This window comes from Eptesicus fuscus, chromosome 5, assembly GCF_027574615.1.
Source record: "Eptesicus fuscus isolate TK198812 chromosome 5, DD_ASM_mEF_20220401, whole genome shotgun sequence".
Lineage (NCBI taxonomy): Eukaryota > Metazoa > Chordata > Mammalia > Chiroptera > Vespertilionidae > Eptesicus > Eptesicus fuscus.
Genome location: NC_072477.1, coordinates 16,837,705 through 16,862,430, shown reverse-complemented (window position 1 = coordinate 16,862,430; position 24,726 = coordinate 16,837,705). Strand labels below are relative to the sequence as shown.

At 40.8% G+C, this 24,726-nt stretch overlaps 1 protein-coding gene and 1 pseudogene across 1 annotated transcript in view; one reads left to right on the top strand and one right to left on the bottom strand.

The window, feature by feature from the left end:
- The window catches only part of GTF2A1 (general transcription factor IIA subunit 1), a 46,330-nt gene extending 29,294 nt beyond the window's left edge, over positions 1-17,036 (bottom strand). Inside the window, exons 1-2 of the mRNA XM_008148392.3 lie at positions 16,568-17,036; positions 13,196-13,297 (exon numbers count right to left, since the gene is read on the bottom strand). Coding sequence (XP_008146614.1) covers positions 13,196-13,297; positions 16,568-16,597 — 132 coding nt within the window. The 5' untranslated portion in view covers positions 16,598-17,036. The remainder of the gene's footprint in view (positions 1-13,195; positions 13,298-16,567) is intronic.
- LOC129149105 (40S ribosomal protein S27-like) lies at positions 15,596-19,429 on the top strand (annotated as a pseudogene).
- Positions 19,430-24,726: the final 5,297 nt, after the last annotated feature.

The window sequence follows — 24,726 nt, the reverse complement described above, 5'->3', positions numbered from 1 at the left end:
CATACGGGGGGAGTCTGGACTGTCAAGTAGAGAGAAAGGCACACGGAGACTCGGGGGAGCCGCGGCGGGCAGGGGTCTGGAAGCGCATGTGTGCGAGTGCGCGCAGAGAGGACTGACTGCGGAGGTTGCCGCTGGCTTTCCCTAGCGGAAGGGAGTCGGAAGCTCTGAATGCACTGAACCCCAGTTCCGGGTGAGCCCTGGAGACCAAAGCTCTTATGGGGGGAATCTGGACTATCAGGTGGAAACTCAGGAGAGCTGCGAAAGGCAAAGGTCTGGAGGCACGTGCACTGTGCGCACAGAGAGGACTGACTGCTGACTGCGCCGCTGGCTGGAAGGAACCAGAAGCTCTTGACTGCTCGGAACTCCAGTGCCGGGCGAGAATCTGGGAATCCAGATTCATTGGGGAAGAAACTGGACTGTCTGGCAGCGGGCGAAACTCAAGGGCAGCTTTCTCTCAGATGTGCTTGCAGCGATTACCGAGGGACACTGAGACCCAGGGGCCTCGGGCAGGGCTGACGGGAAGCCAAGACTGTCTCCTCAGCCCTGAGACTCCGCCCCATCTAAGCTGAGCACAGAGGCTTTTGCAATTTTGCAAGTCTGGTCCCATAAGGCTGTCTCCAGCACAGAAGGTCTCCCGGTGTAGACACAGCTGATACTCAAAACCAATTGGCCTGGAGGTCAATTCCTCCCAGTGATACTAACAACAATCAAGACTTAACTACAACAAGGCTGTACACACAGTCCACAAAGGGGTGCACCAAGAGTGTCCACCTCAGGTAACCGGGGAGGCCGACCCACTGGGCCAGAGAGAACACCTAGCACACAAAAATAAACAAGTGAATTAAAAATATGAGGAACAGAATAAACTGAATATAATAGAATCAGGGGCATAGAAAGGGAGTGGACTGATAATTCTCGGGGGGGGAAAGGGGTATGGGGGTGCAGGAAGAGACTGGACAAAAATCATACACCTATGGATGAGGACAGTGGGGGGAGGTAAGGGCAGAGGGTGGGGTGGGAACCAGGTGGAGGGGAGCTATGGGAGTTTAGTATGGGAACTAAAGAGAAAATAAACAAATCGTAATGTAAATATCTGTGTTTTCCGATGGTCTTAGGCTCCACAGCAGCAGTTCTCAACCTGTGGGTCGCGACCCACAGGTTGAGAACCGCTAGCAGGGTCGCCTAAGACCATCAGAAAACACAGAGATTGACATTACGGTTCATTAACAGTAGCAAAATTACAGTTATGAAGTAGCAACAAAAATAATTTTATGGTTTGGGGTCACTACAACATGAGGAACTGTATTAAAGGGTCACATCATTAAAAAGGTTGAGAACCACTGATTTATTGAAAAGACTATCTACTCCAATGTATGTTCTTGTCTCCTTTGTCAAATATTAATTGAGCATAGTGGTTTGGGTCAATTTCTGGGTTCTCTATTCTATTCTATTGGTCTGTCTGTCCTTGTGCCAGTACCGGGCAGTTTTGAGAACAGTGGCTTTGTAATACAGCTTGATATCTGATATTGAGATCACTCCTACTTCGTTCTTCTTTCTCAGTATTGCTGCAGCTATTCGGGGTCTTTTTTTATTCCAGATGAATTTCTGAAGAGTTTGTTCTAGGTCTATGAAATATGCTATTGATATTTTAATAGGGAGTGCATTGAATCTATATATTGCTTTGGGTAGTATGGATATTTTAATGATGTTGGTTCTACCAATCCATGAACACAGTATGTTCCTCCATCTGTTTATGTCTTCCTCTATCTTTTTTGTAAGTATCCTATACTTTTCTGAGTACAGGTCTTTTACCTCCTTAGTTAAGTTTATTCCTAGGTGTCTTAATTTTTTTGGTGCAATGGTAAATGGGACTGTTTTTTTAATCTCTCTTTCTGTAAGTTCACTATTGGTGTATAAAAATGCCATAGATTTCTTGGTGTTAGTTTTCTATCCTGCTACATTGCCGAATTCATTTATTAAGTCTAATAATTTTTTGATGGAGTCTTTAGTGTTTCCTATGTACAGTATCATGTCATCTGTGAATAATGACAGTTTTATATCTTCTTTTCCAATTTGGATACCTTTTATTTCTTCTTCTTGTCTAATTGCTATGGCTAGCACTTTCAGTACTATGGTGAACAGGATTGGTGAAAGTGGGCATCCCTGTCTCGTTCCTGTTCTTAGGAAAATGGTTTTAGTTTTTGCCCATTGAGTATAATGTTGGCTGTAGGTTTGTCATATACGGCTTTTATTATGTTGAGTTATGATCCCTGTTCCCATTTTGCTGAGGGTTTTTATCAAGAAAGGGTGTTGTATTTTGTCAAATGCTTTTTCTGCATCAATTGATATGACTATGTGATTTTTGTCTCTCAATTTGTTTATGTGATGTATCACATTTATTGATTTGTAGATATTCTACCATCCTGCATCGCTGGAATAAATCCTACTTGGTCATGGTGTATGATCTTTCTGATGTAACGTTGGATCCGATTTGCTAGAATTTTGTTGAGGATTTTGCCATCTATGCTCATAAGGGATATTGGCCTGTAATTCTCTTTCATTGTGTTATCTTTATCTGGTTTTGGTATTAGGGTAATGCTGGATTCATAGAATGAGCTTGGAAATGTGCCTTCCTCTTGAATTTTTGGAATAGTCTGAGGAGGATAGGTTTTAGTTCTTTGAATGTTTGGTAAAATTCCCCATGAAGCTGTCCTGCCCCGGGCTTTTGTTTCCTGGAAGCTTTTTGATGATTGCTTCAATTTCCTCCATAGTTAACGGCCTATTGAGATTTTGAGATTCTTTCTGAGTTTTGGAAGATTGTATTTTTCTAGGAATATGTCCATTTCCTCTAGGTTGTCTAGTTTGTTGGAATACAGTTGGTCATAGTATTTTTTTTTAAACCCTTTGCACTCGCTTGCTTTTTTCTCGAGCTGCTACCGATGCTAACTGTGTCAAGTCAGGCTCGACATCCGAGTGCAAAAGGTTAACAATCCTTTGTATTTCTGTGGGGTCTGTTATTTCACCTCTTTTGTTTCTGATTTCATTTGGGTCCTCTCTCTTTGCTTCTTTTTTTTTTTTTTTTTAATATTTTTATTGAGGTATTATATGTGTACATATCTTACTATTACCCCCCCCCCCATCTCTTTGCTTCTTGGTGAGCCTGGCTAGAGGTTCATCAATCTTGTTTATCCTTTCAAAGAACCAGCTCTCTTGTTTCATTGATTTTTTTTTTTTTTGTCTCTATGTCATCTATTTCTATTCTGATCTTTATTATCTCCTTCCTTCTGCTCATTCTGGGCTTTTCTTGGTGCTCTCTTTCTAATTATTTAAGTTGTAGAGTTAGTTGATTTATTACCATTTTTTCATGTTTTTTGAGGTAGGCCTGTAGACCTATAAACTTCCCTCTCAGGACTGCTTTCACTGTGTCCCATAGATTTTTGGATTGTTGTGTTTTCATTGTCATTCACTTCCAGGATGTTTTTAATTTCTTCTTTGATCTCTTTGGTAACCCAATCATTGATAATAGCATGCTATTCAGTTTCCAAGTGTATCAATGTTTTTATTGTAGTTTATTTCTAATATTATGCCATTGTGATCTTAGAAGATGCTTGATATGATTTCAATCTTCTTGAATTTGGAGAGACATTGCCTGTGACCCAATATGTGGTCTATCTTTGAAAATGTGCCATGTGCAATTGAGAAGAACATATATTCCATGGCTTTGGTGTGAAATGTTTTGACGATATCAATTAAGTCCATCTGATCTAATGAGTCAGCATTGCTGTTTCTTTGCTGATGTTTTTGTCTAGACTCTAGAGGATTTATTCAGTGATGTCAGTGGGGTATTCAAGTCCCCTACTATGATTGTATTATTGTCGATCTTTCCCTCGATATCTTCCAGGAGTTTTTTTATGTATTTGGGTGCTCCTGCATTGGGTGCATATGTTTATCAGGGATATATCCTCTTGTTGTATCGATCCCTTTAACCCTTTGCACTCAGATGTCGAGTGTGACTCGACACGGTTAGCAGTAGAATAAAGGAATCCAAAAAAAGGAAGTGAGCCGAAACCGGTTTGGCTCAGTGGATAGAGCGTAGGCCTGCGGACTCAAGGGTCTCAGGTTCGATTCCGGTCAAGGGCATGTATCTTGGTTGTGGGCACATCCCCAGTAGGGGGTGTGCAGGAGGCAGCTGATCGATGTTTCTCTCTCATCAATGTTTCTAACTCTCTATCCCTCTCTCTTCTTCTCTGTAAAAAATCAATAAAATATATTAAAAAAAAGAAAAAAGAAAAAAGCAAGCGAGTGCAAAGGGTTAATATTATGAAGTGACCTTCCTAATCTCGTTATGGCCTTCACTTTGAGGTCTATTTTGTCAAATATAAGTATTGCTACCCCAGCTTTTTTTTCATTTCCATTTGCCTAAAAGGTATTTTCCATCCCTTCACTTTCAGTCTGTGATTCCCTTGTTCTGAGGTGGTTCTCTTGTAGACAGCATATATATGGATCATATATTTTTATCCATTCAGCCACTCGCTGTCTATTGATTGGAGCATTTAATCCATTTACATTTAAAGTTATTATTGAAAGGTACTTGTTTGTAACTATTTCTATTTTTTGTGCCTGTGTTCCTTCTTACCTTTTTATTTCTTCCTTTTACACCAGTCCCTTTAGCATTTCTTGCATTGCTGCCTTGGTAGTGATAAACTCCCTTAGCCTTTTTTTGTCTGTGAAACTCCTTATTTCCCCTTCAATTTTGAATGATAGCCTTGCTGGATAGAGTATTCTTGAATTCAGTCCCTTGCTTTGCATCACTTTGTAAATTTCCTTCCATTCCTTTCTGGCCTGATGTGTCTCTGTTCAGAAATCATTTGATAATCTAATGGGAGATCCCTTGTACGTAACTTTCTGTCTCTTGCAGCCTTAAAATTCTCTCTTTGTCCTGAACATTTGTCATCATAATTACATTGTGTCTTGGTTTGGTCTTTTTTGGTTCATCTTGTTTGGGACTCTCTGTGCTAGTGTGACTTTTTTCTTCCCCACATCAGAGTTTTCTGACATTATTTCTTCAAATAGGTTTTCTAACCCCTGTTTCTCTTTCTGTCATTCTGGCACCCCTATTATTTGTATGTTGCTTCGTTTCATGTTGTCCCAAAGCTCCCTTAGGCTCTCCTCCTGTCTTAATTTTTTTCTCCAATTATAGTTCAGTTTGGATGTGTTTTGCTTCCCTATCTTCTAATTCGCTAATTCGGTCCTCCGCTTCTTCTAGTCTATTGTTGAAATTTCCCACGGTGTTTTTTATTGCAGCTATATTGCTCTTTATTTCTTGATTCTTATGTAAGTTCTTGACTTTTTCATCCTTATGCTGAATTCTTATTCTGACATACTGTATGCCTCTGTTTCATTTAGCTGCTTTTCTGGTGATTTCTTCTTTTTTTTCCTTTGCGCGTTTGTCTCCCCATTTTTGCTGTCTCCGAAGGATCTAGGTGTCGAGCTGTGCGGCAGTGGCTCCTCAGGCTGTGGCTGATCCTTGGGTTGTCACGGCAGTAGCTGCTCCTAAGTTGGCGGCGGCTCCTCTGGTGGGCGCTGCTCGCAGCAGTGGTGGCTCCTCTGGCTGGCGGGGGCAGACTGCTTGCGCAGCTGCAGCTCCTTGGATGGGGATGGACTCTGTGCAGCTGCTGCTCCTCGGACAGGGGCGGGCTGCTCCCATGGCTGCTGCTCTTCAGACGGGGGCAGGTTGCTTGCAGGGCTGCTGCTCCTCAGATGGGGGTGGGATATGCGCAAGGCTGCTACTCCTCGGTAGGGATACGGGCCGCTCGCGCAGCTGCTCCTCCTCAGCCATGGGACAGGACAATTCTTTATTGTACAAGGTAGAAAATAGGAAGTGTACAGAAAATGCAACATTCCCGGCTCTAACCTACTAAATGCCAAAGGTGTCCACGAGTCACCATGACAATCAAGCATGGCCCCAAACATTTTCAACTGCTTTGAGAAAGGGGTGTTGGAGCAGTCTATTGAAAATCGACATTTACTAAGTACCAAATACTTTTCTAAGTACCGTTATTTTCAGGCATATAATACGACTTTTTAACCCAGGAAAATCTTCTATACGCCCAGTCGTCTTATACGCCAGAAAATACGGTAATGTAAAAAAATACAAAAGTAGTACCACACAGCTTGCATATGAGCCTAACCAATGATCACGGACAACAGGGGGAGGGGGGCTTGTGTGTGGGGGGGATTGGGAAGGGAACGGGGGGAGGGGGTTGAGGACAAATATGTGATACCTTAATCAATAAAGTAATTAAAAAAATACAAAAGTAGTACCACACAAATATTTAGCATTTAGCTTGTAATATCAAATAATGTAAAGTTCAAATTAGTTGAATGTTCAATTTCATTTTTTATGTACTTTTATTTATCAAAACATTCTACTTTTAAATATTAGTTGTTTGAAAATAAACAATGCAATACTCTTTGGGCAACAGTAATTATATTAAAACTACTGAAGACCACCAAGAATGCTCAATTATCAAAACATTCTACTTTTAAATATTAGTTGTTTGAAAATAAACAATGCAATACTCTTTGGGCAACAGTAATTATATTAAAACTACTGAAGACCACCAAGAATGCTCAATTATTATTTATTTATTTTGCTTAGAAAATAGGAAAAAACCCTTTTCCTCCTCATTTTTATAGTACTCTTTTCCGCAACACAGTTACTACTATTTTGGGCAGCCCGACTTCAGCAATCTTTGTCAGTTCTCTGAAATCAGACATGGAGAAAATTCATTTTCTGTTTCCCAAATGATTCAGATGTGCATCTATATACCATAGTAACCAGACTAATACCAAATTCTTCCTTTGTAAGTACTTTTATGTACAGACTCATTTTTCACACAAAAAACCCCATAAGATAGGCATTATTCTGATCTTTTTACAGAAAAAACAACTCAAGGAACACAAAGTTATGTAACTTACACAACATCACCAACTAATAGCACGCAAAACTAGGATACAATCCAGGCAGTCTGACTCCAGTGTTCACAGTCAGGGATGGACCTTGAGAGTGAAGAATGAAGGTCCTTCAAATACTGTATCCTAAGGCATCTCACTGGCCTCCCCGTAATCCCAACTCTGGTCCATGTCTATGATCTCTAAATTGTACTGCTGCTATCAGAACAGGTCTAGTCACAACTCTGGTACCTTCCTTTTTACTTGTAAGTATTATATATGTCATCTGGTGACAAAAGGCCTAAGTTCAAGTCTCTATCACTTGCTAAATGACCTTATAAAAACATATTCCCTCTGAAAGTCTATTTTCTGACCTATTAAAATGATTAGATCTGCTTCCTGGCAGTATGCTGAGCTAGAAATTCTGAAGGATTCTCCTAATTCACAAAACATCTAGCTCTTGGATAAAACATAAGAAATGATGTTTGAGAATAGAGCTTTCCCTGAAGGCAAATGAAGTGGAATAATAGATTATTCAACCTATGATCCAAGTACTTATTTATAAATTAGAGTATATTTACAATAATGTTTCTGAATCAGGGGTGGTTTTGCCCCCCAGAGTCACTGAGCAATGTCTGGAGACATTTTTGGTTGTGAGAACTGAGGGGTACTACTGGCATCTAGTGGGCAGAGGCCAGTTATGCTGCTAACATCCTACGGTGATAGGATAGCCCTCTCCAACAAAGAATTAACAGGTCCAAAATGTCAGTAGTACCAAGGTTGAGAAACCTGATCTAGCGGAAGATAAGTTGAGTTTCAGATTTGTCTCCAAATTCAGGAAAGTCTTCTCTGTTTTACTGAGAAGAAAGGATATATTTTCTATCTCCTATAGTGCTTGCTGTTTGGATATGGGTAGTTCTCAGTCTAGAAATCAAGATGACTTTATCATTCACTTTAAAAAGAGGATTTCTAGACTATCATCCCCACCCAGTCACTCACCAATCCAAAACACAGTTTACACTCAAATATATATACATTTACTGAAAATTAAAACTATGTTTTATGTCTTTCCGATCTCCCATAGATAACACACTAAAGTAGGCTCACAGTGTTTTAAGAGTTAACCTCAAGAATAAAGTTGAAATTTTTTTAAACACCTCCCTTCCTGCATTATCTAGATCAATTTCAAATTATATGCACACTCATTATTCATTTTAATTCATAATCTAATTAATCACTGAATCCTTCAAAGCCATATGGAAGCTTTTAATGCAAGTTTGTGAAATGGCCAAAAAGGAGGAAGGGGCTAGGGCTAATGACAAAGTCCCTTATACACCATAAAACACAAAATTAATTTTAATTTTTATTAGCAAAAATGTTTAAAACTACAGGATCAGAACAGTAGCCACACATGGCAATTTAAATGAAAATCTATACTAATAGAGGAATATGCAAATTAGCTGGGACACCATCACATAACAACCGTTCAGCAGGGTGGGCGGGGCTGTGGGGCCGCGGGGCAGGACTCCGGGTCTCACGCGATTTTGTCCCACCCAGCCAGACTCCCCCGTGGCCCCACAGCTGAATCCCGATGCAGACCCAGGGTTTACTAAACTTTACTGGAGCTGCTCCCCACACCCCAACTCCCTGCCCCAGGACCATGCTGCACGCAGCAGGGTACCCCAGCAGCCTCAATATGCAAATGACCGAATGGTGGAATCACCGATCACTATGATGTGCACTGACCACAGGGGGCAGACACTCAACGCAGGAGCTGCCCCCTGGTGGTCAGTGTGCTCCCACAGGGGGCGTGCTGCCCACTAAGCTGTCAGTCGGACATACTTAGCATTGCCACACAGGCGGGAGAGGCTCCCACCACTGCCGCTGTGCTCGCCAGCCATGAGCCCGACTTCTGGCTGAGCGGCACTCCCCCTGTAGGAGCACACTGACCACCAGGGGGCAGCTCCTGCATTGAGTGATTGCCCCCTGGTGGTCAGTGCACATCATAGTGATCGGTGATTCCACCATTCAGTCATTTGCATATTAGCCTTTTATTATATAGGATATATGCTGTAGATGAGGCCCCCTAGAATCATAAGGGCTCCTGGACTGCGAGAGGGCGCAGGCCAGGCTGAGGGGATCCCACCCCTAAGTGCACGAATTTTGTGCACCGGGCCTCTAGTTAATTATAATTAAATAAAAATTCATTTCAATTCCACTAACCACATTCCAGGTACTTAAATAGTCACATGTGGCTAATAGCTGCCATAATGCAGAGCACAAATATAGAACATTTCTATCACCACAGAAAGTTCTATTAGACAGTGCGGCTGTCAAACTATTAAAACTAGGACACATTCTAGAAATTCTAATGAGATGAAGAAATTAGTGCAGAGAATTAAAATAACAAACTCATTTTAATCTAAGTTTTATTTTTAACCCACTTACTAGTACAACCCAGAATAGGAAAGTGTGTTCTATTAAAAAAAAAAAAATTAAACTACTTTATTCAGTTAGATACTAGAGTCACATTTGTTATTAACCAATTAAATTAAATATTTACTGAATGCCAATCACCTATGCCAGGCATTGTGACAGAAGCTGGGGATTCGAAGTTGAAGATGTCACAATTTGTGATATTAAAAACCAACCATTAGCCCAACCAGCATGGCTCAATGGTTAAGTGCTGACCTATGAATTAGGTCATAGTTTGGTTCATGGTGAGGGCACATGCCCCTGTTGTGGGCTCGAGCCCTAGTGGGGCGCATGCAGGAGGCAGCCAATCAATGATTCTCTCATCATTGATGTTTCTAGATTTCTCTCCCTCTACCTTCCTCTCTGAAATCAATTAAAAAACAACAACAAACACTATTAAACAAAAAATCAGAGCATAACCTATAAAACATATATAAATGTATTATTTATATATTCTATACAATATATTATACATACATGTATATGTATATGTATGTGTGCATATGTATACACTCACACAAACATGCATATATATTTTAAAAAGCCAAATGTGATAAAAATGCAGGTGGAGCTATTTGGTCTCAAAGACAGCTTATTCTCTTTGAAAAGAATGCCCTGATTCTAAAATCAATTCTCCAGACTTTGTGAAAAGCAGTAAGAGATAACAAACAATCTGGATTGACCACTAGAGGTTGGCTTGGGGTAAATTAAAGTCTTTGGGATTGTTTTTCTACACCTGAAAGTGTCATATCTTCTACCGTAGGTCACAGGAAAATGACAACTGAAAAAAATGATAAGTGTAACATAAATTGTGAAATATTCACTCCATGTATCAAATTATTCTTCTCTCCTTTGTTTTTACACTTATTTCCTTATTCATTTCCCCAAGATACTTTAAGCAGTTTGAGCAGTTTATACTGCTCTTCTTCCAACTCATGTCTCAAAGTTGGCATTCTTTCACTTATATTTTTAGATCCCTACTCTTCAGTTTTTGTAACCATTACATTTCTCTCAAGATAAATATCTCATCTCACTCAAACCTATCTATTTTTCCTTCCCCACATGGGCAGGTTCTTATTGAAAACTCTACATGCCCAGAATATATTGTCTAAACACTCTAAGATATATTTCATCGCCATAATAAATGTGAGATCTACTTATAAGTTTCTAAATTATAGCCTCTACACTTCCATTGCATAGATAAATAAGACTACAACAAATGTTCCTTAGCATGCATTAACTTATTTGTACATAGCTCTAAATGAGCTCAATGCCCAATTTCTAAGCCAGCAGTTTTAAAATGTTCTGGTCTCAGGATCCATTACCACTTTCAAAAATTACTGAGGAACTCAAAGAACTTTTATGAAATATAACTAAGATTTTTTTTAAAAAATCTTAGCCCTGGTCAGGTAACTTTATTGGTTGGGATATAATCCTTGTACACCAAAAAGATTGCAGGTTTGATTTCTGGTCAGAGCACATACATAGGCTGCAGGTTCCATCCCAGGTCAGGGCCTGTACGGGAGGTAATGATCAATTTTTCTCACATCGATGTTTCACTCTCCTCTTCCCTCCTCTCTCTCTCTCTCTCTCTCTCTCTCTCTCTCTCTCTCTCTATCTCTAAATCAATAAACATATCCTCAGGTGAGAATTTTAAAATATTATTTTTAATGTTTACTCATTTAAAAGTAATGTAGCCATTACACATTAACATATATTACATATTTTTAATGAAAATAATTCTGTGCCAAATAAAGTTAGTGAGAAATGGCTCAAAGAAAAATAGCTGGAGTCTCATATCTGCTTCTGCATTCACTCTGTCATTTTGGTTTGAGTAAATGAAGAAAATCTGCCTTCCCACAGGTGGGTATTTGGGAAAGGAAAAAGTATTTTAAGTGATGATTTCTTTAAAATTAGCTGCAATGTAGAATCTGAAAACATATACCAATGAACCTAACATACTCTTAAATTAAGATCCATTACTTTTTCACTTTTTTGGGTTTTTTTTGTTAATCCTCATCCAAGGATATTTTTTCTTTTTTTTTTTTTTTTTTTTTTTTTTTTTTTTAGGGAGAGTGGAAGAGAGAGGGAAAGACAGAGAGAGAAACATCGATGTGAGAGAATCACACCAATTAGTTGCCTCCTGCAGGAACCCCGACCAGGGCCCAGGCCAGGGAGGAGCCTGCAACCAAGGTACGTGCCCTTGACCAGAATCAAATCCAGGACCCTTTGGTCCACAGGCCAACGCTCTATCCACTGAGCCAAACCAACTAGGGCTATCTTTCACTTTGAACTGGTTCTGCAACATCATGCATTGGTCATTTGGAAATATGAGTTCAGTGAATTAAGCAGATACTCCAAATATTAACCCATTTCATTATAGAATATCAAATACTTGCATTTCTTAATATCAACGCTGATCTCATCTTGACCTTAAGCAAACACCTTTTTAAAAAAACATATTTTTATTGATTTTTTAGAGAGGAAGGGAGAGGAATAGAGATAGAAACACTGATGACAGAGAATCGTCAATCAACTGCCTCCTGCATGCCTCCTACTGGGGATGGAGCCAGCAACCAAGATACCTGTCCTTAACTGGAATCAAACCCATGACCCTTCAGTCCATGGGCCAACGCTCTATCCACTGAGCCAAACTGGTAAAGGCCAAACACCTTTTTAATTTTAGTGCATCATATGGGGAGTATGCATAAATAACTTTTGTTGCATATAGAATTATTATCTCAAGGAAAAGAACATGTGCATTTGACTTGAGAGTGGAACTGATCACTTTTCACAGAACACAACTTTTACACACAATGTGATACAATGTGACAAACGAACATTTGGACTCCTGAAAGAGCCTGTGGGAAAACCAAAGGAGTCCAGACACCATACTTTGAGAACCACTCTCCTGAGCAATAAGGCAAAATATTACACAATTTCATGAGTCATTACACCATCAAGGAAACACAAATGCTAAATAAAAATATCTAAATATTTCTGCTTAAATTCAAGGAAATCCAAAAGACAGAAAACCAGCTCCCAAAGTAAAATATATGATAAGCCCCATATTTGGCCAATATAAAGAATCAAACTCAAGAACATGAAATTCTTTTTCAAGCACTTATTCAATCTCCACAACATAAACACATTTTAGAATACAGTACATTAAGGCCATAAAAAAAACTTATAGATATGCCAAATAATTAGACCATAAATGTTGATTATTAACTGCCCGTTAATAATAGCTAATGCTTTTGCCAGGCACTGTGCTAAGCTTTATATGGTTATTACATTTAATCCGCAAAACAAAACTGTATGGTAAGTACTACTAACTCCGATCTCACACATAAGGACACTAAAATATAAGTAGTTTGCCTAAGGCAGTGGTCAGCAAACTCAGTCAACAGAGCCAATTATCAACAGTACAACGATTGAAATTTCTTTTGAGAGCCGAAAACCGACTTCTGCTACGCATGGGCCACGAAGTTTCAATCGCACTGTACGTGCGCGCCTGCACGTGGTATTTTGTGGAAGAGCCACACTCAAGGGGCCAAAGAGCCGCATGTGGCTCGCGAGCCACTGTTTGCCCACCACTGGCCTAAGGTTACAGGAAGAATGATAGTAGTAGAGTTGGAATTTAAAACCAGCACCCTTCACTTATTCTCATCTGACAACAAAGTCAAATGTCCATCCTATGGAAAAATTATGGATTAGTCTCTGGTTGAAGAGAATTTTTTAAAATGAGGGGGAAGTACAAACTCACGGTTTTTAGTTCCATCAGAACTTGTTCATCGACTCCATCATCCAAAAAGATGTCTCTCACATCATTAATAACATCTTCGATCACGGATCTGTATAATTTAGGCTTTAAATTAAAAATAAAAAAAAATTTAAAAAATAAAACTATCAACTTTTCACATATTAAAATGTGTAACACATTGTCACAAATTCAAGGTAATACAATAGTAATTTTTTCAACTATCTCCAACTTATTTTAGAAGATATGTTAAAAGACATGGCCATTCTAGAAAACATCATTTACCTTAAACGGAATTATTTGCTGAATGCATATTTAAAAAAAGGTTTAAGACTATTTACTGCAATTCATATACAGAAAAGGTCCTTACACATACAAGGTCATACAATTTCCAATGTTGTAGTCAAAACAACTATTGTGATCCAATGCTTTATGGGTTGCAATGTCTGGTTCTTATTATTCCTTACTTGGTTTGATCCCTATTATATCTCATAACCTTGTCACTAAGTCTTAGACTTTTGAGAACCTTATGTACCATAGTTATTGCCTGGATATAATCGGAACCTAACGACTATTCAAATTTTAAAATCACCTAACTTCCGGGTTGTTCTTTTTTACATAGTCTGTTGTACTTTTAAGTACAGATCCCATTAACCTGTTTGTATACCAGCAATAATAGGCCTCTTTATTTGTGTTCTGTATCTTGCTTAAGGGAAAAGTTACTGGCTATTCAATAAAACCAATGGTTTGTTCTGGTAAGCAAACCTGAAACAGAAATGTTTCATTATCATCACTATGAACAATACCATAATAACAGAGAATCCTCTAAGAATATGTGCCCCTGCCTAGCAAAAATACAAATAATGAGTTCCCCCATCCAACTTGCCTCAACCATTAAGAACTACTTTTTCCTTTTCATTACAACCAGAGAAACAATTCATTTATCTGGATTCTTGTCTTTGTTACTCCACTCACTAACTTTCTTCTTTATTTTGCTAAATCTGCCTCTGTGAACTTTAAATTATTCACGTATAAACTGTGCACCTCTACAGTGCCTCCTTATTTAACCTTCTAATTCTATATATAAGGAAAGCATACCTGCCTATGAGTAGCACCTTAAGGATAACAATTTAACTACTAAATTACAAAATACATTTACAAAGTAGTTACTCAAGAGATTACCCATAAGTAGCTACCCACAACTTAACATAATGGATTCATTAGCACTATAGTTGAAGTGGAATGTGTAGTCTTCATGAAGCATTTGCATAAAGAATAATTCAGTAGAATTGCCCTCATAATACTTACATTTATAAAAGTATGTGAGTACATAGGCACTATTTGAAACAAGTAATTTCCAAATTATTCAAAATGCTAAACTTTACTTGAGCCAAAGTTTCTGCATTTTATGAAATCCAAAGTAATTTAGGATGTTTGTCCTGTTTTTCAATACACAGATATTCCAAGCTTAAAGGGCCATAGTGCATTGTCTAATGATTAATAAGAAGATTCGTTTCAAAAGTGTTAGTCCACTAGTGTAATATTAGAAAATAAATTAATTTCTGTATTGCATATATCAATATCCAATGCAATAAAACACCATCTACTTAGAATTTTAATTTTTTTAAATCCAGTTTGCACAAAGCTGCCTCACTCTCATTACTCACAATTTCCCCAGACATAAATGTATTGTGGACATAAAGTCCTACCTTTAAGCACTTAATCTATTTATTTGAAGCTTTAGGCGCTTAATTCTATTTCTTTGAAAGCTTCCTGTCTTCTATATTTATTACAGAAAAACATAATGCAATACTACGAGTTATATTTCTAATATATTTCCTGACTGCTTGATGAACAAAACACTACAAAGGCAAGTCCTCTGCAGCTAACAGGTAACGTAAGAAAGCAATTTTAAAAATTCCCGACAATATGCACATATACCCTAATTAATACAAAAAGCGATTAGACATCTGAGCTAAAATTCTTAATAAAATACAAAGAAGGGACAGCAATTTTATTTTCTCCTAACAAAGACGGCACACCCCAGATGCTGCATTTAAAACAAAAACTTGGGGCTGTGAAAGCGGCCTGCGTTGGGTGCGAAATGACAGGCTAAGGAGCGGAGCTAGAAATAAGCTGAGCTCTGCACGCGCCTGCCACTCGCCTAGGGAGCACGCACCTCCCAGCCCCGCTCTCAGCAGCTCTCACTATTTAAAGCCGGATCTGGTGTTTAAATGGAGAGGCGGTGACGTAGGCCTGAAAAGCACCTTCCCATCCTGGCAGAGTCTATATTAGAGAGCGGCAATGGCTCTATATAAACAGGGCAGCCAAAGGGAGGAGGACCACAAGGCTCAGGGACCGAAAAGCAGGGTAAGCGGCCGCAGCCATGATGGATCGACCCGAGTCGCCAACGGTACGGAGTCGGGCGGCCGCGGGCTGGTCTGCGGCATTCGGGACCGGGCGAAAAGGTGTTTTATTGTCACAATAAAAATAAAAGAGTGGGGTGGACTAGTGATCGCATTGCGTTGGTGACTGAAAAGGTTATTGATGTGACTGCTTTTTGCAAACCTACGTGATCGCCAAGTAACCAAAAAGGGACAAACGGGGAGACGTAGGCAAATTTCAAGGCGAAAGCGGGGGCACTTGGACCACTGTAGGCTGTTTTTTTGTTTTTGTTTTTGTCTGCTTTTTTGGTGCTTTTGCTAGTCGGAGATACCGTGGGGGTTTTGCTTCCCCTTCGCCATTTTACCGATTCGGAAGGAACCGAGATAAGTGCTTTTCAACCTTCGTCCTTTCTTTAAAAAAAAAAAACAAAAAACATAAAATGGCCCCAAGTGAAGGCTCCCTAAGCACGACCGCCAGAAACACCCAAAGTAACGCCCCGAGTCGCCTTCCACTGCTTTAAAGTGGATCGCCGTGGGCTTGGGAACTCGCCCAATTCCCCAGGCGCGGCTTTGGTTTTGAGGCGACTCGGGGAGCCCTTCTCGCGCCAGCGCGGCCGGCCGACTTCGGGGGGAAGCGGCGGCTCCCCTCCCGCCCTCCCTCCCGGCGGCCGGGGTCTGGGGTCTGGGGCCGGGGCCGCGCGTCCGCCCCTGCCCAACGGCCTCCGGCCGGGACCGCCCCGCGGCGGCCCCAGGCCCCGCCGGCGTCCCCCGCCCTCCCGCCGCCGCGAGCCCTCGGCGCCCCCCCCGCGCCCGCCGCCCGGCGCCCCGGCCCGCTCCGCCCGAGGCAGGAGGCGGGAAGCGGCGGCGGCGGCGGCCGCGCGGGCGGCTGGGGAAGAGTCGAGGCCGGCAGTCGCCGCCGTCCCCACCCCCGCCCGGTCCAGCCGTTGCTGCCGCCTGAACGAAACCCCCGCCGGCCACCGAACCACGTCCTTACCACGGTGTTTGTATTTGCCGAGTTCGCCATTTCCACACACAACACAAACAAGAGGGGGGCAACCCCGAGAAAACAAGCTAAAAAACAAAACCAAAGAGGGAAAAAAAAAAAAAAAAAAGACCAAAACACCGGAGGGTGACCCAAGCAAGCCACCGCAAGACGGGGGGAGTGGGGGAAAATGATAAAACAAAATCGGATCCTGAAGGAGTAGAGGGGAGCGGTGAGAGGAGGGAGGGGGCAGTCCTCCCGAAGCTCAAAACCTCGAGAATCGCCCTTTAAAAAAAAAAAAAAAAAAAAAAAAGCCAAGACCCTCGAGGGGTCCGGGGGGCGTTGCCCGCCCCGCGCCCAGGAGGGAAACCACCACCGGTCGCCGCTCCCCACGCCGCCGCTGCCGCCACCGGCTGCAGCTCCAGCCGTCCGGTCCGCCCGCGTCTTCCCTTTATATAGTGAGCCAACGAGCTGCGCGAGCCGCCGCCGCCGCCGCTGCCGCCGAGAGACAGGGCGGAGGGGAGGGAGGGGCGGAAAGGGCGGGGGCTGCAGGGGGCGGGGCCGAGCGCGAGACACCGCGAGAGCCGCGTCGTCACGCGCTTGGAGGGCGCTAGGCGGGCGGAGCCAGGGACTGGGGGAGTGAAGCCGGATCATCGCTTCGCAAGTCTCGTGATCACGTGGACGGCGCCCAGGCGGAAGTCTCCGGCAGATCTTTTGCTGTGAGGAGCTTGCAAACAAACCACTCACGGAAAAAGCGTGAATATTGGTGACACTCGAGTTCAGTGCCGCTGGGACCACCTCCTGTGGGGCGTTCCTGCTCCTCCCCGCCGTGGAGGAACGAGTGGATGTGGAAGGGGCGGCGGCGGCTGCCTGGGTCGGCATGGCCGCGCAGGACTGGTCACGTGGCCCAGCTTCCGGGCCCGGGCGCGCTCGGACTGAGGGCAGAGTTTTAAATGCGGAGTCATCTCCGAGGCTGTGAGCTGCCTCGGACCAGCGCTACGGCGGCGGCGTTTGCGCATCTCGCACAGCGTGAGCCTTGCGCTTACAGAATTGTGTACGTGTTCCTAAATACGTTGGACGCTGATGTGGCCCCGCTGTTCACACGTTCCAGAATTAAATATTGGAGTTGTTTGTCGCCACCAGGGCAGCTTAAAAAGTCTCTGGGTTTTAGTTTCCCCAAGGTCTGGCCTCTGCTTTTAAGTGATTTCTCTCGGTGATGGAAATACCAAGAAAGCAAACCAAGCACCCACTACGGGATTATGATAGAAGGGTAATTCTCTGTGTTTGTTTTTTTAATATATTGCCGAAATTCTGTGACTGCACATGGCCAGCATCTACTGATGTCTGAAATGCTTGCCCCAACCCACCAACTCACGTGGCCTGTCGCTGCGAGAGAGCTGGCAGAAAGTGACTATAAATTAGTGCTGACCTACTTTGCCTAAGCTAAATCCCACCTTTATGTCAACATTTTACACAGAACAGAGAATGCGCTGTGTAGAAGGCACAATTAACAGTACCTAATTTTCTTGCCCTTAGGGATTTCGAGAGACATGGAATGTAGTCTGGACGAGTGAGGGAGTTTATCTTCAAAGGATAAAGCGCAAGAAAATGTCAAAGTTTTATGCCGCTGAAACCAGATTTGAAGAATACCAGACATCCTACTAGAGAGAGAAACAGATGCAACCTGCCAGGACATGAAGGAAGTGATTAGAGAAAGTAGAGGCCAGTAATGCTCAGAAAATAGGAAGCTGTGGATAGGTTTGTGAATAGGTATAAAGAATATCTGTTAACCTTGGGATTCCTTTTAAGGCCATATGATCCTCCACTCAACTCTTAACATTCAGTTGCTTCGCAGTTCCCTGCATGGCTGCCTGTTTGGGGACACTGGGAGCACTTTTTTAAAAATGCACAGGAGCCTTTCCTCGGTAAGGACCTCCTCGGATCAACATGCCGCTCGCTAGGGATCTCCCTCAGCCCTCTCCAGAAGAGAAGAGGAAATAAGCAGCACCTGGTGCAGAGCCCCAATTCCTACTTCATGGATATGAAATGTCCAGGATGTTATAAAATTACCACAGTCTTTAGCCATGTACAAACAGTAGTTTTATATGTTAGTTGCTCCACTGTCCTGTCAGCCAACAGGAGGAAAAGCAATGCTTGCAGACGGATGCTCCCTCAGAAGGAAGCAGCGCTAAAAACACCTCGAATCAAGATGAGTGAGGAACCATCCCCATAAGTACATTTTGGATTTTTAAAAATGCACAGCAAATCATAGTGTTCTTGATATATAGGATTATGAGTCTGTCAACATTTGTAATTCGGTTAATATCAGCTGACCATCAGCCTGGAAAGTTATACCATCCCTAGTCAATTTCACTGCGGCATTTTAAAAGGACTTATTACTTCCTTATATATAGGATGTCCCCAAAAATGTATATACACACTTTGAATAATTATAAAGGCAGTGGTTTATTAAAATATATTTCATTTTCAAAATTGAGCTATCTGTTTAAGTGGTATGTATACAATGAGTGGCCAGATTATTACGATCTCTGAACGCATAATAACCTGGCCACTCGGTGTATATCCTATGTAATAAAAGGCAAACATGCAAATTGTCCCCTCGACCAGGAGTTCAACTGTCAGGGACCAAGAGTCGATCAAAGGATTAACTCTGACCTTCAGTAAGTTACTGTAACTAGGCCCACTTCCTCTTGCCTGAGGACAAAGCATTTCTTCTGTAGCCGCCCTTCAACTGCCACACCCTTTATCTATAGTTACGACTTTAGCCGATTATCTAGGTCAGCCCCCACCCCTCCTAGGCATCCACCCTTCTAGAAATCACATATAAGGAATGCTGTAAAAATAAAGTTTTGAGGCTTGATCAGAAACCCCTTTGTCTTGCCTCCATTCTTTGCGTCCCTTGTCTGTCTCTCATTCTCTTAGGTGCGCCGCCTCGGTACCCCCGTTAGAAGACCCCGCAGGTCGGGGAAATTCAACCAGCAGGCAGGCCGGCCAATCGCCCATGTCCAGGCTGGCCGGATCCCACCCATGCACGAATTCACACATCGGGCCTCTAATATATATATATATATATACTGAGTGGCCAGATTATTATGCATTCAGAGATCATAATTATCTGGCCACTCAGTATATGTTTTTTTGGGACACCCTGTACATTCTACCAACCATTTGCACATGGAATCCCTCACCTTCCACTTTTTTTTCTTCCATACTCATTCCAATGTAATTATCTAGTTATTAATAAGAAAGGAACAAAGAGGGAAGGCCAGACATAGGAATGTCATCTGGGCAGTTTCACCAAGAATTTTGTACTCCCCAGGGAACCATCAGCCTATTCCCTGTTAATCTCTCGGGGGAGGGATCCAACCAAGGGAAACAGACACATGCCCAGTAAAGTTGAGGTAACATAGGGAAGGTATTTGCTTGTCAGTCACACCTAGGGACAGAGATAGTTGGCCAGAATGGGCATGGCCACTGCAAGCCTGCAAAAATTTGGGAATACATAATCCTCTAAACAAAAAGGAATTCTCTTTCTTGTTGCGCCTATGCACTTGGCTGGTGACTTTCGTGATTCCTGGCTCCTTAAGTTCTTCTGTATGGCCCATAGCCATGTGGACCCCACATGCAATGGACTAATGGACTGCAGCAGGAAACAAAAGCTAAGCTAGCCTGATGCTGGATTGGACCTGGCTCCAACATGGAAAGGCACTCTGGACACTGGCTCTGATTTTAGCTCTACTGAAACCCCAGCTACACTTCTATGACTGACCCAAGGGAAATGGGACTTTTGGAAACCCAGGGATGTAATTCCACAGAAATAAAGCTTTCTACCATATCTTATCCTCACGTGTGAGTTTCAGAAAATTCTTTTTCTCAGGATAGTGCAAGAAGCCTATTCCCACTAGCAACTGAAGGAGACAATGCCCTCTCCCCTCCATTAACTGTACCACTTGGTATTCTTAACTAAATTATCAAGTGTTTTACCATCAGTTAAGAGTAAGACTGCTAAAAAAAAAAAAAAAAGTAAGACTGCTACAGACAGGATAAGGGAAGAATTTATGAGATTTACTCTCCACAGAATTACTCCTGCAGGGATTGATGACACAGGTATGCTCTGATGAGTCTGACCTAAGAAATAATGGAATATAGTTATTGAATTAAAGAGGCAGAAAACCCAGTGCTGGCCTCCTGAAGACCTTCATACTCCCTCAAGGCCCTGTCTGAGTCGGCCTCTCCACACATTGTAAATTGCAACATTGCTTAAGTGCTTGATTAATATTTTCCCAGATCTCTTCCCCAGTATGCCTGGCATCTAAGTAACCATCATGGATTCTATTCCCATTCATTGTTTTTCAATCCTCATTTAACGATAATATGTTTTCAATCAAAATATGTGTGCCAGTCAGTTTAGTTTCAGAAAAAGACATTTTCTGATCTTGCACCAAAATAGTGGATCTGAGTAATTTGGAGGCTACAGCCCTTTAATTCAGAAAATTGAGGATTTGTGAACAGAAAACTCCCATGTAAGACTGGATTGAGAATCATATTTAAATACTTTTTATTTGAACTTTTTCTTCTCTCTGCCCAAAAGCTTGACAAACCCTTCTAATTTTAGCAAGTCCTTGGTCCATATGAAACATTTATACTGGATTTTCAGTTTGTGAATTCATGCTTTGTAACAGTCATATACTTAAACAGATAAATACATAATAGTGCTCTCTTTGTGATGAATTCTTTTTTCTTCTTTAAAATATTTTCATTTGGTAGATTAAAAAGTTACTTCTTTCTCTTAATATTAATATTCTGCCTAAACACTGGGTAACTGTTAAACAAAAGAAGGGAGGAAATCAATGCATAAATTTTAATATACTATAAACAAAAGAAACACCAACCCTTATATATCCAAACATTTAATGTTTATTGTCCAAATGACTAAGCCACAATGCTAAGAAAGAAGAAAATCTACCTACAGATATGAATGCATTTCTCTATGTGAAGAGTTAAGATCTATTCTTGCGGCAGCTATGAGAATATTTTAGGATTTTTAAGAAATAGAAGTTTTTATTGATTTCAGAGAGGGGGAGGGAGAGAGAAACATCAATGATAAGATAGAATCATTGATTGGCTGCCTTCTGCACACCCCACACTGGGGATCAAGGCTACAACCCGGGCATGTGCCCTGACCGGGAATTGAACTGTGACCTCCTAGTTCATAGGTTGACACTAAACCACTGAGAATACCAGCCGAGCAAGATAAGACACTTTTGAATATCAATAGGAGGGTACTTGCAGCAAGTTGAACCCAAATCAAATATTACTTTATAATGCAGCTAAAAAACAAAACATGAAAATTCAAATTGGTCGCTATTGGAGGACATTAAGGAAATAACTCATTATTTTGAAGCTTGGTAAATAAAGAAAAATAATCAAGCATGTATGCCGCCTATCCTACATGAACTGAACCACCAAGTACCAAATAGTAGATGTAGTGAGTTGAATGATGGCCCCCAAAATATATGTCCATGTGCTAATCCCTTAAACCTGTGAATATTACCTTATGTGGGTCTCTGGTAGTGTAATGAAGTTAAGGATTTTGTGATAAGCTCATACTGGAATATACACTGGTAGGCCCTAAATCCAATGACAAGTTGTCCTTATTAGGAACACACAGAGGTGAACAAACAGAAGAGGAAGAGGAAATGTATCCAGAGTGGTAGAAATTGGAGCGATGCCGCCACAAGGAATGCCAGCAGCCACCAGAAGTTCAAAAAAGAACAGATTCTCCCCTGCGAACCCCTCAATTTTGGACCTCTGGCCACCAGAACTGTGAGATAAATTTCTTTTGTTTTTAAGTCTTGAAGTTTGTGGTTATTTATTACAACACTCTCAGGAAATTAATACAGTAGATGAGAGGAAGTTTCTCTTGGAAAAAGTATGGCAGCTAATTAGTGAATAAGGTGTGCAGGAGGCAGCTGATCAATGATTCTCTCTCATCATTGATGTTTCTATCCTTCCCTCTCCCTTCCTCTCTGAAATAAATAAAAATATATAATATTTTTAAAATATGTATATGTATTATTTTTTTAAAATAAGTGAATAAGGAATGAAAGAATATCAACATTTTGCAACCTCTGATGAATTAAGAGATGGAGGCTTTAAGCACCAACATCTGCCAACATCACAGTAAAGGAAATAAACAGATATTATGTGCTTCCTGATGAAGACCAGGCTATTACCCATAAGCTAGTCTTACCCCTACCCCACCACCCAAAACTATAAATCCTGAATGTGATCAAACTTCTAGATCCAACTAACAACTTACAAAAAATACAGAGGATGCAGGAACATGGTAAGCTACATATCAAGAATGCAATCAACAAAATCCAGACCCAGGGAAATGGTAGGACAAATGATCCAATTTCTTCAACTAATAAATGTAGGGAGAGAGAATCTACAGATCAAAAGACACTTAAGAGACCTGTCAATCTATGTGGGAAACTTATTTGGATCCTAATTCAAACAAACTTCAAAACATAGATGATAATTATGAGATAATTAAATTTCAACACTTACTGGCTATTTGATGAAATTAAAGTTATTGAATTAAATTAAATATTCTATTAAGAAATTAAGAGTAAATCCAATGAAGTCTTATTTTATAATCAATAATGGTTCTTTATCCACACAGCTTGTCTTCTAATCGAAAGAGAGTTAGTATTCCCAAGAAGGCCTGGTAGTGTTATAAATGTAATTAATATTAAACATGGTGTTTAATTACATGGGTTTCCTCTTTCTTGGATTCTTGGCTTTCAACTACATATGCCTTATCTTGATTTACAAATTGAACAGCTGTGATTTTCACCAGTTTAAAATGGTGAAAATTAAAGTACTGGCTCAGACTGGCTCAGAATATTATTAAAATGTTCTTCTAGTGGTCAAATTATCTTTTGATTTACTTGCCAACTTTATCTTCTTACTCATGTTCCTTTACCTTGATTGAGGTTTCTGATACAACAGATAATTCTACATAGGCAACTTTCTAATAAATACATCATAGAAGGTAAACTATATCTGTGGTTAATCTACAAACTACATCTTAGAGAATTATTACCGAAACTAGAACTAGATGAGCCAACTTTTCAAAAATATTTTTGTTGATTTTGAAAGAGGAAGGGGAAGGGAGAGGGGAACATGGATGTGAATGTGAAACATCGATCGGCTACCTCCTACCAGAGATCGAGCCTGAAACCCGGGCATGTGCCCTGACCAGAAATCAAACTGACAACCTTTTGATGCATGGGATAACACCCATCCAACTAGTCATACCAGCCAGGGCTAAATGAACAAATTTTATTTCTTCTCATAAATTAACTTCCTCTGGTAGTAGAAATAGTAGAGATTATAAAAAGTGAGGGAGCAGAAAAATTATTATAGATTCCAGACCAGACTGAAAATAAGGAGTTTGCATAAATACCAAAGGCTAGTCTTTGTTTAAACAAAGATTGTTGTGAGAAAATTAAGGAGTGCAATTCAAATACCTTCTTGAGAACAAAACACTGGAATGTTGTAGGATGGTTCTTCAAAGTAATGAGAAAGCCAGTAGGCAATAAAAATGGGTATTTAAATAGGAAAAAATGGAAAATTTTCTGAGGAATTAGCCATTTTGTATTACCTGCAAAGTTGAGAAACAATAGCAACAATAATAGGTTTACTTTAAAGCTTTAATGACATGGTATCTCCTTTGAAGCTTGTAACAGTCAAATGAGATAAGCAATATTATGCCTTTATTGTGGATAGAAAACTGAGACTCAGTTTAAGCAGGGACTTGCCCAAAATCTAATTGCTATTTGTGAAATTTTAGAGGTACAAGTTCAAGGGCCTTTCTACCTGTCTTAGAAATAAGAAGCTATCAATCCAGGAGAATATAAAGTTTTGAATCAAATTATGTGCTCCCTAAGTTTGTCAAATATATATTAATTATGTAATGTGTTAAACTTCATTTGCAAGAAGAATCTCTATAGCATATACAAAATTGAGAGGTGAAATCAAGACGTTGCCCTGGTTAAATATAATTGCCTTCATAAAAGCATCATCAAAATGCATTTAAGTAACTGGTTTCTCTGTTTCTACATCAGTTGAAAATAATCTAT